Source organism: Simochromis diagramma, unplaced genomic scaffold (assembly GCF_900408965.1).
Source record: "Simochromis diagramma unplaced genomic scaffold, fSimDia1.1 OVJJ01000024.1, whole genome shotgun sequence".
In the NCBI taxonomy this organism is placed as follows: Eukaryota; Metazoa; Chordata; class Actinopteri; order Cichliformes; family Cichlidae; genus Simochromis; species Simochromis diagramma.
In genome coordinates, this window is record NW_024387332.1 from 1,040,058 (window position 1) to 1,057,618 (window position 17,561).

The window sequence follows — 17,561 nt, forward strand, 5'->3', positions numbered from 1 at the left end:
GTAGAGATTACTATTTTAGTGCTGCAGCGTTACTCTCGTTAAAATGACGTTAATGGCATAACTGTATTAACGCGACAAATCTCCGTTAACGAGTTACCGCGGATCGCCCCATGCGTGGGGCTGCACGGCGTCAACGCGTTAGCGTTGCGGTTAGCATTAGCAGTTACCTCGTTAACATGTTGATGCCATGCAGCTAGCACAACTTGCATTTTCACCATTTACAACAGCAAAATGAAGAGTGTGAGAAACTGTGTGCTGCATCCCAGACTGCGAAGTCTCCAGCCTCCTGCCCCGAAACAAACTACCTTACAAAACTCATATACCATATTTTTCGGACTATAACCTTACACTAAAATCCTTTCATTTTCTCAAAAATCGACTGTGTGCCTTATTTATGAGTTCTGGTTGTGTTTACTGACCGTGAACCGATTTTATGTGGTACACGGCGCTCAGCAATCTGTCAAAAATGCTTTGGTAAGCTACGAAGCCGCACCGCTTGATGGATTGTCGGAGCATTACGGCTACCGTAGTCAGGAGCCCTGCAGAGTAATACGTAATATTACCGTATTGTGTGTGTATAAGGACCACAAATGGCACCTGTTCAGAGACGTGGTTACGAAGCGGATTTCAAACTCCAGGCTGTCGGTCACGCAGTAGAAGTTGGGAACAGAGCAGCTGCTCTGTTATTATGCTCAGCGTCTGTTAGTTTACATTTTGACTGCACAGTTGTGAGCTTTTTGTTATGCACAAAAACAACATTGTTTTATTTTATTTATGGAGAATTATTATTTAATAAATGCTCATAATTTATTTATGAGTAATTTTTTCATGTACATCTATGCTGTATGTTAATAAAACTGCCTGTGTGACATCTGGGACATAGTGTGACTAAGAACTCTCTTTTTGTTCTTACTTTATGGCTTAACAAAAATATCGAGATATATTGTATATCGCCATCCAGCTAAAGAATATCGAGATATGAATTTTAGGCCATATCGCCCAGCCCTAGTTCATACTTCTCCCGGCCAGTCCGTGTTAACAAACTCAAATTTCTAGTCTAATCTCTCAGGCCATTTATTTGGACAGGTAGGTGTCTAGGACATTAAGACTAAGGGCTTAATGTTGTAAGTCCCTACAATTATAAACAGCTTTCCTACTAACTGTCTCCAACTGGACTGCAGGTTATCAGTGACATTTTCTTCTTGCATCCATTTCAACTCTGCATCACCCTATATCCATGTGCTTGGTCAAATCGCATTTTCTTAACCCTTCCTGGTTCTGTCTTGCGTTTTCTAAAACACTCAAATCTAAAATCCAGACAATCTGGCATACAGCTGGTGGCACACTGCAAAAACTCCAAATCTTACCAAGTACATTTGTCTTTTTTCTAGTCAAAGTATCTCATTACAGTTAAAACAAGGCACAATCAGCTACAGAGTAACATTTCAGTGAGATATAGGAACTTGTTTTTAGACAGTCCATCTTCAAACTGGAGAATTTTCATTTGTTCCAAATGGCAGATTTTTTTTCCATCCATCCATCTTCATCCGCTTATCCGAGGTCGGGTCGCGGGGGTAGCAGCCTAAGCAAAGAGGTCCAGACCTCCCTCTCCCCAGCCACCTCCTCCAGCTTGTCCGGGGGAATACCAAGGCGTTCCCAGGCCAGCCGAGAGATATAATCTCTCCAGCGTGTCCTGGGTCTGCCCCGGGGCCTCCTCCCGGTGGGACGTGCCTGGAACACCTCGCCCAGGAGGCGCCCAGGGGGCATCCTTGCCAGATGCCCGAACCACCTCAGCTGGCTCCTTTCGATGTGGAGCAGCAGCTGCTCTACTCTGAGCCCCTCCCGGATGGCCGAACTTCTCACCCTATCTCTAAGGGAGAGGCCAGCCACCCTTCGGAGGAAGCTCATTTCCGCCGCTTGTATCCGCGATCTCGTTCTTTCGGTCACTACCCACAGCTCGTGGCCATAGGTGAGGGTAGGGACGTAGATCGACCGGTAAATTGAGAGCTTCGCTTTTACACTCAGCTCCCTCTTCACCACGACTGACCGGTGCAGCGTCCGCATTACTGCAGCCGCAGCCCCAATCCGTCTGTCGATCTCCGGCTCCCTTCTCCCATCACTCGCGAACAAGACCCCGAGATACTTGAACTCCTCCACTTGGGGCAGGAACTCATCCCCGACCCGGAGTGGGCACTCCACCCTTTTCCGGCTGAGAACCATGGCCTCAGATTTGGAGGTGCTGATCCTCATTCCCGCTGCGTCACACTCGGCTGCGAACCGTTCCAGTGCGAGCTGGAGGCCCTCACCCGATGAAGCCAACAGAACCACATCATCCGCAAAAATCAGAGATGAGATTCTGAGGCCACCAAAGCGAAAGCCCTCCGCCACTTGGCTGCGCCTAGAAATCCTGTCCATAAAAATTATGAACAGAACCGGAGACAAAGGGCAGCCCTGGCGGAGCCCATCACCCACCGGGAACGAGTCCGACTTATTGCCGGCAATGCGAACCAAGCTCTTGCAACGGTTGTATAGGGATTGAATGGCCCGTAGCAATGGGCCAGACACCCCATACTCCCGCAACACCTCCCACAGGACACCCCGAGGGACACGGTCGAATGCCTTCTCCAGGTCCACAAAACACATGTAGACTGGTTGGGCAAACTCCCATGCACCCTCAAGTATCCTCGAGAGGATAAAGAGCTGGTCCAGTGTTCCGCGACCAGGACGAAAACCGCATTGTTCCTCCTGTATCCGAGGTTCGACTAGCGGACGAACTCTCCTCTCCAGCACCCTGGCATAGACTTTCCCAGGGAGGCTGAGGAGTGTGATCCCCCTGTAGTTGGAACACACCCTCCGGTCCCCCTTCTTAAAGATGGGGACCACCACCCCGGTCTGCCAGTCCACAGGCACTGCCCCTGATCTCCACGCAACATTGCAGAGACGTGTCAACCAAGACAGCCCTACAACGTCCAGCGCCTTCAGGAACTCGGGGCGGACCTCATCAACATTACCTAATAAAATATGTATGTATGTATGTATGTATGTATGTATGTATGTATGTATGTATGTATATATATGAAATTCCTGATGAAAGGAATGTTTTGGGGTTTTTTTGCAAGTGATTGATGGCGGAACCTGCCAATCCAGTAACGGAAGGCTAAGCTGCTTAGGGAACGGAACCTGGCATCTCGGTGCAAAGAGCGTTTTTCTGCATTTGCAAATTCAATTCAATTCAATTTTATCTATATAGCGCCAAATCACAACAAAAGTCGCCTCAAGGCGAGGAATACAGACTGGCGTTTTGGTGCCGAAAGGAACATCTGCCGCTTAGCATATGAGGGCTAGATGCGGAGAAGCTGGCATCCCAGCGTTAGAAGGATTCACTGCTGCTTTGCTGTGATAAATGCAGAGAAACTGGCAACTCTATATTAGAAAGCTTGCTGCTGAGTTTGCGAATGAGGGATAAAGAAGAACCAGGCATCTCTTTGCTATTGCATTTGCAAAGATGGGATATAGGAAGAGAAGCTGGCATCCCGGTGCCAAAGCTTGCTACTGTACTTGCATAGGAGGGATAGAGGAAGAGAACCTGGCATCCCGGTACCAAAAGCATGCTGCTGCATTTTGCCAATATAGGATATGGGAAAGGGAAACTGGTGACTTGTTCATAGAAAAGCTTGCTGCTGCGACTGGATATGAGGGAAGGACCTAGCATCCTGGTGCCATGAAAGCATGTTGCTGAAATTAGTGAAGGATGGATGGAGGAACGGAAACTGCCAACGCATTGGTAGAAGGTTTGCGGCTGCGGAAAACCTGGCAACCCAGTGCCTTTTTTTTTCTCATGCAGAGAAACTGGCCATTTTGCAAATGAGAGATGAGAACTTGGTATCCTGGGCTAGAAGGATTCGTTGCTGCTTTTTGCCATGATAGATGCGGAGAAACTGGCATTTCGGTAGTAGGGAAGCTATGGGGGGGTGAAGGAAAACCTGGCAACCCGGTGCCTTTTAATTTTATTTATTTATTTTGTCGATGCGGATAAACTGGCAACCCCATGGTCAAAAAGCTTGCTGCTGCTTTTGCGAATGAGGGATAAAGGAACCTGGCAACTCGGTGCCTAGGTTTGCTGCAGAATTTTGCGAAGCAGGGATGAGAGGCTGGGAACCTGGCAACTCTGTGCCGACGCTTGCTGCAGAGTTTAGCAGAGGAGGGATGAGTGGATGTATGCTGCGGAGTTTAGCCAAGGAGGGATGAGAGGCTGGGAGCCTGGCAACCCGGTGCCGACATTTGCTGCAGAGTTTAGCAGAGGAGGAATGAGTGGCTGAGAACCTGGCAACTCTGTGCCAAAGCATGCTGCATTTGCTACGGAGGGATGGAGTACTTTTTTTTTTAAGCTATGCTGAGAAACTGGCAATCTGATGGTCGAAAAGCTTGCTGCTGCTTTTGCGAATGAGAATGACGGAACCTGGCAACCCGGTGCCGAGGTTAGCTGCAGAATTTGTGAAGGAGGGTTGAGTCGCTGGGAACCTGGCAACTCGGTGCTGCATTTGCCACGGAGAAATGGAGAACTGGCTTGCTGCTGTGTTTGCGAATGGTAGATAGGGAAGAACCGGGCATCCCAGTGCCAACTTGCTTGAGCATTTAGCGAAAGGAGGGATAGAAAACATCACGGCGATAGAGAAACAGTAGAGCACGTAGCTAGCGACAGATTTCCAGCTTGCATTAAATGGTGTTAGGAGGAAGGAGCACAGAACTGAGTCGTCCCTGCTACCTGGTGCTTGCGGCGAAGTACGCTGTAGCTTTTGCTGTTGGAGCTGCGATTTGTTTGGAAGCATGGGTACGGCGTGGCTTCTGGGTTCGTGAGGGGAGCTGCGAGTTTGGCATCCGAAGTCACTTCATAACTGGATTTAGCGGAGATGACTGGATGGATCGACGTAGTGAAAACTGCTAGAAGGTCATCAGCATGCGGTCTCTCGGAAGCGCCGCCGTGACGTCCAGTGTACTCCTTTGATTGCCGGAGGAAAAGCCATGAACGCAGAGTGTTTCTCTCTTGGCTCTCGGTGAAGGCGGTCGCACTTTTTCTCCTCTCCTCCTTCCCCTTATCTTCCCTGCTTAGCCTCTTGTGTCCTTGTCTTGTCTCGTGTGCATTACTTTCCCTGGAACAGTCTCTCACTGTCGTTCTCTAAAACCTAAAAGAGAATTATGGATTTGATCAACTGGTCTCTGAATGCTATTGACACCCTCTTCTCAACGAGAAGTCTGGGCTCGGGAGAGCCTGAGTGCCCTGGAGGGACTTTCCCTGCCGGATACACAATGGATGGGTGGCAGACCTGGAGGATCTTGTGCCTGGCGGGACTGTCTATCGAGGACGCTGAAGACATCTACCTATTCGGAACCATGATAACAGGGTTCTTGCTGATCGGAGCTGGCTTGGCCCTGACCTATTGGAGAAATAAGAGAGCGGAACCAGCTGTTCAAACCCCCCCAAGGCTGACCGCTGGAATTGAAGCGATGGGACGAGGCGCGACCTCTCACACCGAACGCAGCATGGTTAACACCTTGGAGATGCTTACAGCTGCCGTGAAGACTCAAACTAACACCATTGAGCGTATGATGGGATACATCAGAGAGGGGCCTGCTCACAATGACACCCTTGAGCGAAAGTTGGAACACATCGCAGAACGGCTCACTGCAGCTGTGGGGTCTCAGAATCAAAAGAATGACAACACCACGGAACAGAAGTTTGATACCATCATGGGGAGGCTCGCGGCTCTCCAACGGGAGATCGAGAGACCAGTGTCAGAGTGCTAAATTCGGAGCTGCTCGCATAAAGGAGAAATCAACAATATTCAACATATGGACACCACGGCGCCAGCTGCTCAGGCCCAAGGCTGGAGCCCACCAAAACAACTCCCTGATAACGACTGTGTGATGACTATTCTTCCCATCCCATGCCCTTTCCAAACGCCTTCGATGCTTGTTTCCTGCGGGGGAAGACGGCGGGTCTGCGTGCCGCGCTGAAATGGTAGCGCTGTATAGGACGACTGCTGTGTTCCTTCGGATTACCCCCCACCCCCCTATCCACCCCTGTGGCTAGTCACGTGCTCTAATGTTGTGATGTGGACATTAATGTGCTCTCTGTGCAGAGGAGTTTTTTTTGTTTCCTGTTCTCATGCTGTCCTCCCATAGGTGCCCAGCCTGAGAAGAGGTCTCTTTTTTTCCTCTTGTACTTTTTCCCATTGTTGTGTCATTTTTCAGTGTTTTCTCTGCAACGCTGCCGATCTCCGACTGTATTCCCATGTGATGTCTTTGTTGTGTGTGTAAGTCGGGGGGGGTCCTATTCCTCTGCGGGGCAACCTGCATATGGCCAATAAAGCATTCAATCAATCAATCAATCAATCAATCAATCAATCAACTGTAATAAATCATGGAAAACTGTTATTGTCCAGACAGACTGCAACTGTCTGCAGAAACGTTGCCTCCTATCAGGCAACTTTTCTGCAAACACTTGCAATCAAAAGCGTTCACGCTCAAACTCTGAGCAGCTGTTTAGTCACAAGTCACAGACAGTGAAAACAGTCAGTACAATTAGCAGACAGACTTTTTTTGTAGATGAAAGGAGGTTGGTGTCCTTCTGTGCCTGAGTCATTAGCTTGCTTCTAATTAAGAAGTAACTTTGTCGAGCTTTGTTTGCCAGTGCTGGATGGCTCTTCTGCTGAGCTGAGTTAATAGGATGGTAGATGGTCATGATTCTGGTGAGATGAGCCCTCTTGCAGTAGTATTTTAATGCATTTCATAAACCAATATTGCATGAATAAACATACAATATTGTCATGTAAAATACTCTGCTGTGTCAGCTTTTCCCCACACCAGCCGACACTGTAGGAGAATAACTCTGAAATTCAAAGGCCATCATCCCAATGAACTATTAGCAGCCCGTTGTTGAGTCAGCTGCTGTATCACCATCTACTTCTTATATCTTCATGCTCTCATTCACGTTACTGACCAGGTGTTTCCAGAGGAGTCTGCCTTCCCAAATGCACTGTAGGAACCATCGTCATGCTTGTACGTGAGCTCCCTCTGATATCCTGCAACACCAACACACAAGAAATCAATAAAAAGGAAAAAAAAGAGGATTATTTTTTCACAACACAGAAAATGTGAATCAAGTACATTTGGATTTAACGTACAAAACTCTAGTTTTGGTGCCAAGTTTATTTCAAGTGCAATTTATATCTACAGTCCGGCTATGTTACAGGAGCCCCCCGTCAAATGTGCATACTTACAAGGCTTCACAACCAACACATCTGCAGTTATTGCCATTTAAGTTGATTTATTATTTAACAGCTTGCTGTGTGGACTGGTCTGATTTGCAAGGATTGCCCCTGAGCTCGACTTGGTGCCCTGTTTTTAAAGATCACACCCTCTTAACTTTGCACTCGTTCTACTCAGCTGCCATAAATAGTTAAAACTAGCTTTAAGATCAGCTGCTTCAAATTTTGCAGAGGTAAAATCCACACATGACCATTATCAGCGCCAATATGCAGAGTTTAGGAATTAGCACGGTGGATGAGTCCAAGTCAAAGTGGAGTACAGTTTTAAGATAATAGCAGCGACTCTTCCATTTTTACGGTTCTCATCCGATGCATTTTTTAAGGTTTAATTTGATTACCATCATAGTGATCATTCTGCGTGGGGGTGGAGCACGCACATTAAACCTTGTCCTAAAAAAGCCCCAAGTGCTTACCGCTCTCCAGGAAGTGCGTGGCCTTGTCCAGAATGCTCTGAGTCAGCTGACCAGTGCTTTTCAGGTAGTTCAGGATGAAGATGTTGGGAGCAAACAGGAGCATGTTCTGCTCCCCGCAACCGTACGGCATGGCCAGGAGCTTGTCCAAGTTCTGTGCTGCCCTGCCCATCAGGTCACCTGCCCAAGCAAACAGAGGAAAAGCTACAGAGATGTTTCACCTGGCAAATTAAAGTTCACTAAACAACAGAATCACTAACCAAGCACAGAAAAGGTCGCTCTAGCAGAACCAGCCACAAACAGCTCGGGCATAAGAAGAGAGACATTCTTCTCCGTGACCCCATCTGGCAACAACAACAACAAAGAAAAGGAAGAAAAAGCTTCTTTAATGAAAGAATTAGCTCAACCTCTTTTCTTGGCTAAAGTTTATCAAACAGAATGATTTTACTGTTAAAACACTGTTATGTACATGAAGCTACAAGCAGTTTGCTTTGTTTATGTGAAACACAAAAAGGCATCGCAGCGCTTTGATTTTGAAACCAAGTGACACAGAGACAAGCTCAGCACTACAGATTACACGAGACGGCTCATGTTGGTCATTTAGTTGATCACAGTGAGGAAAGTGCAGCTTACAGCGGCTGCTCGACTTCAACTTTAGCTAAAGATCTGCTGCCAGTGGAGAAAATACACAACGAAAACTAGAGATGGACCGATGTGATATTAAGTATCGGTGACCTAAATTACTGGATCGGATATCGGAGAGAAATAAAAAAATGTAATCGATCCATTAAATATCAAAAAAAGCACCTCACAAAACTTGCGACATGCCGTAACTCGGCTCATAACCGTAGCACGTCGGAGCAGTGCGCTCACGTGATAGAGCGGCTGTGGCGTGCCAGACCTGTCGGCGGTCTGGTTGAGCATTTGTAGCCTCGCTACCAACCCAGCATTTCATCTCCGAGGAAGTGATCCCAGAGAGAAGAAAGCAAGTGTGTAAGTTCATCTCTGAATGTTTGTAAAGCATTCCAGCGTTAACCTTAACAACCGATATATGGAGCGACTGCCTCTCTCTCTCCCTCTCTCTCCTGCTGCTACTTCAATCATGAAACTGATCAATGATCAGCTGATCGTCTCTCTTGTTTGTTTATCGCCCACTTCACGCCAGAAAGAGGAAACCAGCGGCTGAACAACAGCAGCACGTTTAAGCTTGATAAGCTGTTGTTAGAATTTATTTAATATTACTTTCTACTTGAGGATCTTTTTCTACAGCTGACGGCTGGTAACTGTGCAGGGGCGGATCTAGCAAAGTTTAGCCAGGGGGGCCGATAGGGCATGAACAGGGAAAAGGGGGCACAAAGACATACTTTTCTTTCTTATTCTCATTTAAAATGTCGAGCTTTTAATAAATAATTATCTGAATCTTACACCCAAAGTTTTAATCTTATGAAAAATGTATAGAAGTCCATTACTGTATATAGTAACTGTTAAGTCTAATATACCCTAGTAAGCTATAGTACTTTTTCCATCTGTGCAGTCTGCAGTTATGTTGAAGAAAGATGTTGAATCTATTTAATTATTCTTGAAAAATAATTGATTTCTGTGCATTTTTTTTTCACACTGCATCAAATTAAAGTTGATTACGTCGATTAAGCATCATGAGGTGGAGCGTGGTTCCTTTTTTTTTTTTTTGCTGGGAGTTTTAGAGCTCTATTAGTTAGGTTGCTTACTCTGTAAAATACCAGAATAGGGAGGCTGGAGCAGGTTTAAGTTTATTAGATTCATCAGTTTTGCTGAACTATGAAATATTTTGGGTGCAGTGCATTTTTTGCATACAGGTGTAACAGAATAGCTTTAGTGTTTGTTTGTTTTTTAACTTGAGTATGAACTTTTACAAAAAGCAGCAAGATATTAAAAACATTTTTTTATTGATTAAAAAACACTATATCGGATTTATATCTGTATCGGCAGATATCCAAATGTATGATATCGGTATCGGACATAAAAAAGTGGTATCGTGCCATCTCTAACGAAAACACAACGAATTTGGTTTCCTCGCCATGCTGAATAACCATCATGATGCAGGGAACTGATATGATTCATCTATGAGGTGTGAATGAAAGGCCCGAGTTTGAGTTCAGAGTTCAGCACTCAGAGTTAGGAGGCCTTACCTGGGGGACAGAGGTGAACGTTGTGACTGACCATCTGTGGGGTTCCTTCGGCCTTGGGAAGAGAGACAGAAGTGAAGATGACCGACTGATTTCATCACTCCAAACAAACTTCTAAACAGCTTAAACATAATAACAGTGAGCTTTGATTTGGTGACATGCTCCAGACATTAGAGTGAACTGGATTATTTGAACTCAATCCCACTGACTTTCCCATTAGCTGAAAGCTGCTAAAGCAGTTTGTTTCAGTCAGAGGACGACCGAGAGGCTGACCGAGACCCAGTATAAACATACCAGTCATGTACTTTGAGAGTGAAGTCAAACTAAAATAAAGATGCTTAAGTGCTCCTATAGAACTACAGCAAACTGCAGATACAGCCGATCATCAGAAAATGCAGACGGGAAGGAGAAGTGGACCGAAACTGAAGTGATAACAGCTGCCCTAACAGAAAGAAAGTAAAGGTCTGTGCGATGCTACAGGTTCCCTCTCTCCATGCCCATCACCACAGTAAAGACCTTTGAAGCTCCTGGTGTGCACTTCTTAACAGGCGCCAACATGACCATTACTGCTCATTGTCCACCATCTAGAAAAACAGACTTGTTGGGCATTCTGTCACAGCACCGTGCTGTCTTTAGACTGACCCAGATATCTGCAAAGGCGGACTGGCCGGGTGGCTAGGTGCTTAGTGTTATAGCTGTGGCCATGGGACCGAAACAGAGAAGTGTGGCCCCTGTTTTCATCCATACACTGCACATATACACATATTTTTAAAAAATGGCTGAGCCAGGTTTGACAGATTTCCATATCTGATGTTCACTCTCCATCAAAGCAGCCGGCGCATCATTAGTTCTAATCTCAGTGCCAGCCCACATCAGATAATGGCTCAGCTGACGTCCTTCCACAAACCCAATTGTCAAATATCACAAATTTGACCTGCTTTAGCCTGGCCTCTGCAAACTGCTTTGCAACCCACCTGCACCTTTTCCTAAAACACGCTGTCAAAAACAACTGGAAATACAGGAAATCTGTGGGCCACTTAAAACCGAAAGATTTTAAAATTCTGACATTATTCTCGCCACAATGTAACTGATCAAAATAATACTGACAACGTCTATCAGCTTAGGACCTGTGAACACCTTAAGTTTGTCATGTCACTGACCTCCACCAGCAGGGTGCGGATCACGGTGTCAGTTCGACCCACGTCAGGGACTGTGGCCACCTCGTTGCCACACAGCGCCTCGGTCTTCAGGGCCTCAGCGCTGACCTTCAGATTGACCTTACCTGTGAGCAAACACACACGGCGTCACTGTGGAACGCCTGTATCGATTACCGCTCCCTTCCCCCGCCGTACTGTCGTGTTGTGTGTACAGAGGCAAAACCGCCTCCCATCTGCTTCTCAAGCCAACTCATTATCCTCGCTGTGTTTTCCTTCCTCCCAGTTTCCCATCGCATTTGCCCTCATTAATCCCCATTTGTTGCCTTATTATAGCACACGGCTTGTCTCCCACCCCCACCTTCCTTCCATCACAGCCCACAATCCTTCACATGGAGGACAAGTACAGATCGCCCCTTGAGGGAGAGGTTTCTGACTGTTTCGTCAGAGATACTACCTGACTTGTTAGTACAAGTGATTGTCAGCATTCCTCTAAGGGGGAGTTAGAGGAGCGCAATTTGACATTCATCAGAGCCTCATCTCCATCCCTGCTGATGGAGGCTGATATAAATCCTCTGCTTTCAGGACAGGCAGAGCTCCAACAACAGCCGCCCGTCTTCGCTTCCAGCAATGAAGATGCAACAGCCTCAGTGCCCTCAATACGGATTAATTACCCCGTTGTGTCTCATTTTTCACTCAAAGCATGAGATTGTGTCGGACGAAAGAAACAACATCAGTATTTCATTTTAAAAGCCAAGAAAATTGCATTGTACAGTTAGAGAATTGCCTCTGGTAATGAGGAGCTGGGGAGAGCGGAGCTGTGAGCGGCTGACACCGTGTGACAGTCTTCAAACAGCCGATTAGACCAAAATCAATAAAAAAAGAAAATAAAGTTTTGTTCACTTCTTTTTTCTGATTTGAATCTGACATGTCCTGTTTAAGCTAAAACTGGTTTAACGAAGACAAAGACACTCAAAGTTGTTTACATTTTCCCTTTAAAGGTGGGAAAACGCCACACAGCATGTGACGCGTAGGGACCGCCTTCCATTTGAATTTCTCCTACAAAACAGAACATGGTTAAAGATGGGGAATAAAAATAAACCAGAAAAATAAAAACTACAGTTTTAAGAAACGAAATGAGGTTAATTTGAATTTAGTGGTAAGAACACACCTCAAAAACCATGGGCGGGGTCATGTTTACCACGCTGTAGCATCCATGCTTCTTTTAACAGCAGTCCATACACACCTGGGAACATCTGCACTTGTGGGAGAGGAATGTTGTCCCAATCTTTTCCCGCACAGGATTGTAGTTGGATTTTTTGGTTCATCCAACAGTTCAGACTCTTCTACTGTTAAGCCACGCTGCTGTAAAGGCTGCACTACACGGTTTAGCATCGTCTTCTGAAATATGGATGCAGCTCTAAAAACTTTTATACTGGTGCTTTTCCTGATGTGGAGGCCGACAGTGCACCTCCATACCATCAGAGCTGCAGGGTGTGGAGCTGGTGGTCCCTGCCTTCTCTAGTCCAGAGGACACAGCATTCCCGTTTCCCCCAAAAAATCGAAAACTAATTTTAAACTTTAATAATAATAATAATAATAATAATAATAATAATAATAATAATAATAATAATAAAGGGATGCCACACAAGTATGCTGCTCCCATTGATTTTAGTAAAATGGTCCATTTGCTCTAAAAACACCTAAAATGTTCCAACTGTGTTCTGCTGTTGTGGATTTATGAGATTTGCCAATCACTGCATTCTGTTTTGATTTCATCTGCAGAACTGTATGAATAGACCACTCTGTATATTCCAGTTCATTACGGCCTGCTTTGGTGATGGATTTGTGCATCTTTTCAGTTAGTTCCCTCTTTTACCTCCATGCCTGCAAATCTCCACATAATGAAAGGTGGCTCCTGGTCCGTTTAGTGAGATATTACAATATTCTGCATATAAAGGCCCAGACTGCTGTGAGATGATTGCATGTTTGTATATTAAACAGGTTCATTATCATCCTGCTGACACTCACTTTACATCTGTCGAATGCTGGGGCTCTTTTCTAAGTCACATTAATGGGGATTTAATTCAATTCAATGTTATTTACACAGCACCAAATCACAACAACAGTCGCCTCAAGGTGCTTTATATTGTAAGGTCGACCCTACAATAATACATACAGAGAAAACCCAACAATCATATGACCCCCTATGAGCAGCACTTTGGCGACAGTGGGAAGGAAAAACTCCCTTTTAACAGGAAGAAACCTCCGACAGAACCAGGCTCAGGGAGGGGCGGGGCCATCTGCTGTGATTGGTTGGGGAGAGAGATTGAACATTATCTTTAACCCAGTCGACTGCACTTTGTGTTGATGTGAAACTACACGTCTGCCGGACCCAAACTCCTTCTCGGGCCCGGACGAATGGTCTGGCCTGGGTGAACTCTCTGTTGCCCTGTCTGACTTCATTGTCTTCGGACTCTGTCTGCAGCATCGGAACATTTCTCCTGTACTTTTGATCTGGAATGACTAACCGGTGGTTTTTTGTTGTTTGATGTTTGTTTCTTTTCTCTGTGCTTGGATGTTGAATTTGGTTTGAATTTGGTTTCCTTTGTCTTGTGTGATTTGATGTAATTTTGAACTTAAAATCTTATAAATAAACATTAAAAAAGAAAAATAAAGAAATAAAGGCCCAGTAAGGAATCCCTTTGTAAGGAATTCTGATGTAGAGGATCATTTGATACCAACAAGAAATATTTCTAGGAACTGTTGAAACATGAAGATCTGCTGCTTGCAATTCTTCCATTTTTCATTTGTTTACATTGGTGGCATACTGAAAATCCACACATGGCTCAAGGAAACTAAACAAATATATTTACAAATCAAACAGAACTGAGTCATGATTATCAACCATAAAAACCAAAACAGGTCCTGCTATGGACCGGCTATCTATCACAAGTTGATGAGGCTCCTGAACTGGATAATAAGCACTTAAGAAAAAGGGAAGAATGAAATACCTAGGGTGGTCGGAGTTACAATCCACGAGAAGGTCCTGCTCTCCTCTCCACAAAGACACACGCTGTAAATGCAGCCATCACAGTTTCTGAAGGTGTGCTGGTCAGAGGCAGCCAGTGTTACCTGAACCTACAGCCAGAAACCAAACACAGAACACACGAATGCAACAAACTGGTGCAGTAACGCGTCGCACTGAGGACTGATTAAACATGTGCTTGTGAGATCGTCTGTTCTCCCAGCCATCATTTTGGGTTGCAGCTTTCTTCAGAACCACTCATCCACACAGCACGAGTTAGTGACGCATTTGTCACACAAAACAAAAACTACAAAGTAATACGTCTTGATGCATGCTCAATCATCCAGGTAAGTAAATCCCCAAAAGTTGATTTTGTTACACTGAAAACGCTACATCGGATGCAAAGCATCCATCCATTCGCTTCCGCTTATCCTTTTCAGGGTCGCTGGGGGCGCTGGAGCCTATCCCAGCTGTCATAGGGCGAGAGGCGGGGTACACCCTGGACAGGTCGCCAGTCTGTCGCAGGGCCAACACACAGGGACAGACAACCATTCACACTCACATTCACTCGCACATTTACACCTAATGGCAATTTGGATTATCCAATTAACCTATCCCCACAAGCTGCATGTCTTTGAACGGTGGGAGGAAGCCGGAGTACCCGGAGAGAACCCACGCAGACACGGGGAGAACATGCAAACTCCACTGATGGTGGAATTGAACTCAGGACCTTCTTGCTGTGCAGCAACAGTGCTAACCACCGTGCCCGGATGCAAAGTAATACAATGAAATTTCAAAAAGAAAACAAAAACATATCCAAGCATTTTCACAAATGTTTTCCACAATCTGACAGGTGTCATCTTACTTGTGGATGCCCTTAAGTACAAAAGATCTGTAAGAAGCAGATGTGGTTGTTTTTTTTACCATAATGCACTTTGAGAGATAATTGAAGACTGTGGCTTTGAGGGTGAACACCTCTCCTCGGATGACAGAGTATGGCAAGGTGAGACTGACAAAGAACGGCTGGAACACAGTAAGTCCGGTGTTGGGAGCCACACCAAAGCCCACAGAGGATACGCAGAATGCTCCGGCTGCCCATTTAGTGATGGTGTCAGGGGTCGTCTTCTCCATGCTCACCAACCCACTATCTCTGTTTGAACAGACAGCCAGACGTGACATTTAAAGTTCAGGTACTATGGCATTTTTCCCCAAATACACTGATCAAGCAGAGCATTGTGACCACCTGCCTACTACGAAGCAGCCCTGACGTGTCGAGGCCTGGACTCCACCAGACCCCTGAAGGTGTGCTGTGGTATTTGGCACCAAGTCAGCAACAGATCATTTAATCCTGCAAGTTGTGAGGCATGGCCTCCACAGATCAGACTTGTCCAGCACGTCCCACATGGGGGGCTATCCTTCTGACAGAGGCCATCAGGGATTACAGTTTCCATCAAAGGGTGTACATGGTCTGCAACAATGCTTAAGTAGGTGCTACATGTCAAAGTAACATTCACAGGGATGGTAGGGCCCAAGGTTTCCCAGTGGAAACCTGCCGGCTTGCCTTCTACCCATCGTGCATCCTAGTGCCAGATGTTCCCCAGATAAGAGACCTGGGCATCCACGTGACGTAAGACGTGATTTCTCACACCCGGCCACCTTTCATTGCTCCGTGGTCCAGCTCTGATGATGGAACACAGGGCCGGTCTTTATTCCCCACGTGCATCAATGGGTCTCTGTGACCATGTCGCTGGTTCACCACTGCTCCTTCCTTGGACCACTTTTGATAGATAGCGACCACACAGACTGGGAACACCGCACAAAATGCTCACTTGCTCCTTAATATATCCCACCCACTAACAGGTGCCATGATGAAGAGATAATCAGTGTTATTCACTCCACCTGTCAGTGGTCACAATGTTATGCCTGATGAGTGTATATTTATATATACTTACACTGATGAATTCAAGTGTCTACTCAAATGCATTTGAATTTCATACATGATAAGCTGTGTTTTGACTTTAAGATGTGGAACATAAGGGAAAGCAGCAGCCTCTGTTCAGTAAATATCACTGACATATGCGTTAGTCATTAATATCTGCTAACGAATACAACTAATTCTGTTATTTGGACTACAATGAGCATCCATGTTATTCACATTTGATTACCTAAAAACAGTTTCAGTGTCATAAAAAAATACAGTGCTGTGATTCTTTTCATAAGATATGTTAATCTTACCCCACAGTAACGAGGTCCCAGATCCAGGTCTCAGGGAAGAACGTTCTGATAGTCTCCTTTTTGCTGTCCACTTTAGACATCTGCGTGGTAAGTACAGGTTCAGGCATCATGTTGAAGGCCAAGGGGATCGGTGAGTCCAGCCCTGAGAGCATTTAAATGGGGAGGGAAAAATGGGGAGGCTTTGTTTCCTTCCTTATTTTTTTTTAAATAAACCAAAAGTTATAATAATTGTGTTACTTCCAAATGCTTGCTCGAAAATCCAGGTAAGGAAACCCCAGAAAGTTGAGTCTGTACATTTAGACGCAGCATTTTTAGTGGGAGAAACTTTTTAGCATCCCAGGAGTGACTTGGATAATGACGGAAATGTTAAATCTACTGGAAATGCGGCATCCTGATGTACAGAATAAACTTTCTGGGGAAACCACTGAGGTCATTTCAGCTTCCTGCACTTAACACATAACAACAGCTCGGAAAAACTACAAAGAAATTGGAAAAAGGAATAAAAGGTACACTTAGTGTTTTATGCATTCAGCTAATATTTCTCCACTAATTAAAAATGTACTTTTTTAACAATTAACAAATTCTTGGATTTAAAAACACACACAAAAAAAATCTTACACTCTCTCAAAAAACAACTAAAGCTGTGCTAAGCTAGACTTTCCAAAACGGGCTTTCAGCTTAATATATAGATGCCAACTGAAGTCAATACCGGGATAGGCTGTACTTTCTAATACCATCACCACCAAATGGTGAAGTCAGTGTAGCATCCCAACTGCCCTGAGCGCAGCAGAGGAACAGGAAATGCTAATAGGGAGGAAAAGGAAATAAAGATAATGTGGAAGGACAGGTACGGCGGTGAATGGGAAAGAAAACAATGGAAGCATCTGGAAAGTGACCCATATTTACCATCAGCATAAAGTCCCTGAACTAAGTTATTTTCTTTCCTCATTTATAAAGAAAATAACTGATAACCTCCCCTCCATGAATTGTTACCTTGGAGGGGTTTGTGTGTCCAGGGATCCCAGGGGCCATGTTGTCAGGAGGCTTTTGCGTAAATGTCAACTTCATCCTGGTCTGGTGGCTAGGCTTAGTCCATGAGGCCCGGACGGCACAGCCCGAAAAAGGGACCATCCTCCTGTAGGCCCACCACCTACACGAGGCGAGGGTTGGGTGCAATGTGTGTCAGGCAGCAGCCAGGCCCTAGCAGATTGATCCCCGACTTCTAAAACTAGTGATCGGGA

General features: G+C 45.4%; 1 protein-coding gene across 2 annotated transcripts in view; it reads right to left on the reverse strand.

Annotated features, from left to right (window-relative positions):
- LOC120718025 (alpha-2-macroglobulin) overlaps window positions 1–17,561 on the reverse strand; it is a 93,612-nt gene that overhangs the window by 16,163 nt on the left and 59,888 nt on the right. For both annotated transcript variants that reach the window (XM_040006331.1, XM_040006332.1), the window contains exons 19-26: window positions 16,321–16,462; window positions 15,010–15,235; window positions 14,072–14,198; window positions 11,064–11,185; window positions 9,907–9,958; window positions 7,999–8,082; window positions 7,742–7,918; window positions 7,001–7,082 (exon numbers count right to left, since the gene is read on the reverse strand). In XM_040006331.1, coding sequence (XP_039862265.1) covers window positions 7,001–7,082; window positions 7,742–7,918; window positions 7,999–8,082; window positions 9,907–9,958; window positions 11,064–11,185; window positions 14,072–14,198; window positions 15,010–15,235; window positions 16,321–16,462 — 1,012 coding nt within the window. The remainder of the gene's footprint in view (window positions 1–7,000; window positions 7,083–7,741; window positions 7,919–7,998; window positions 8,083–9,906; window positions 9,959–11,063; window positions 11,186–14,071; window positions 14,199–15,009; window positions 15,236–16,320; window positions 16,463–17,561) is intronic.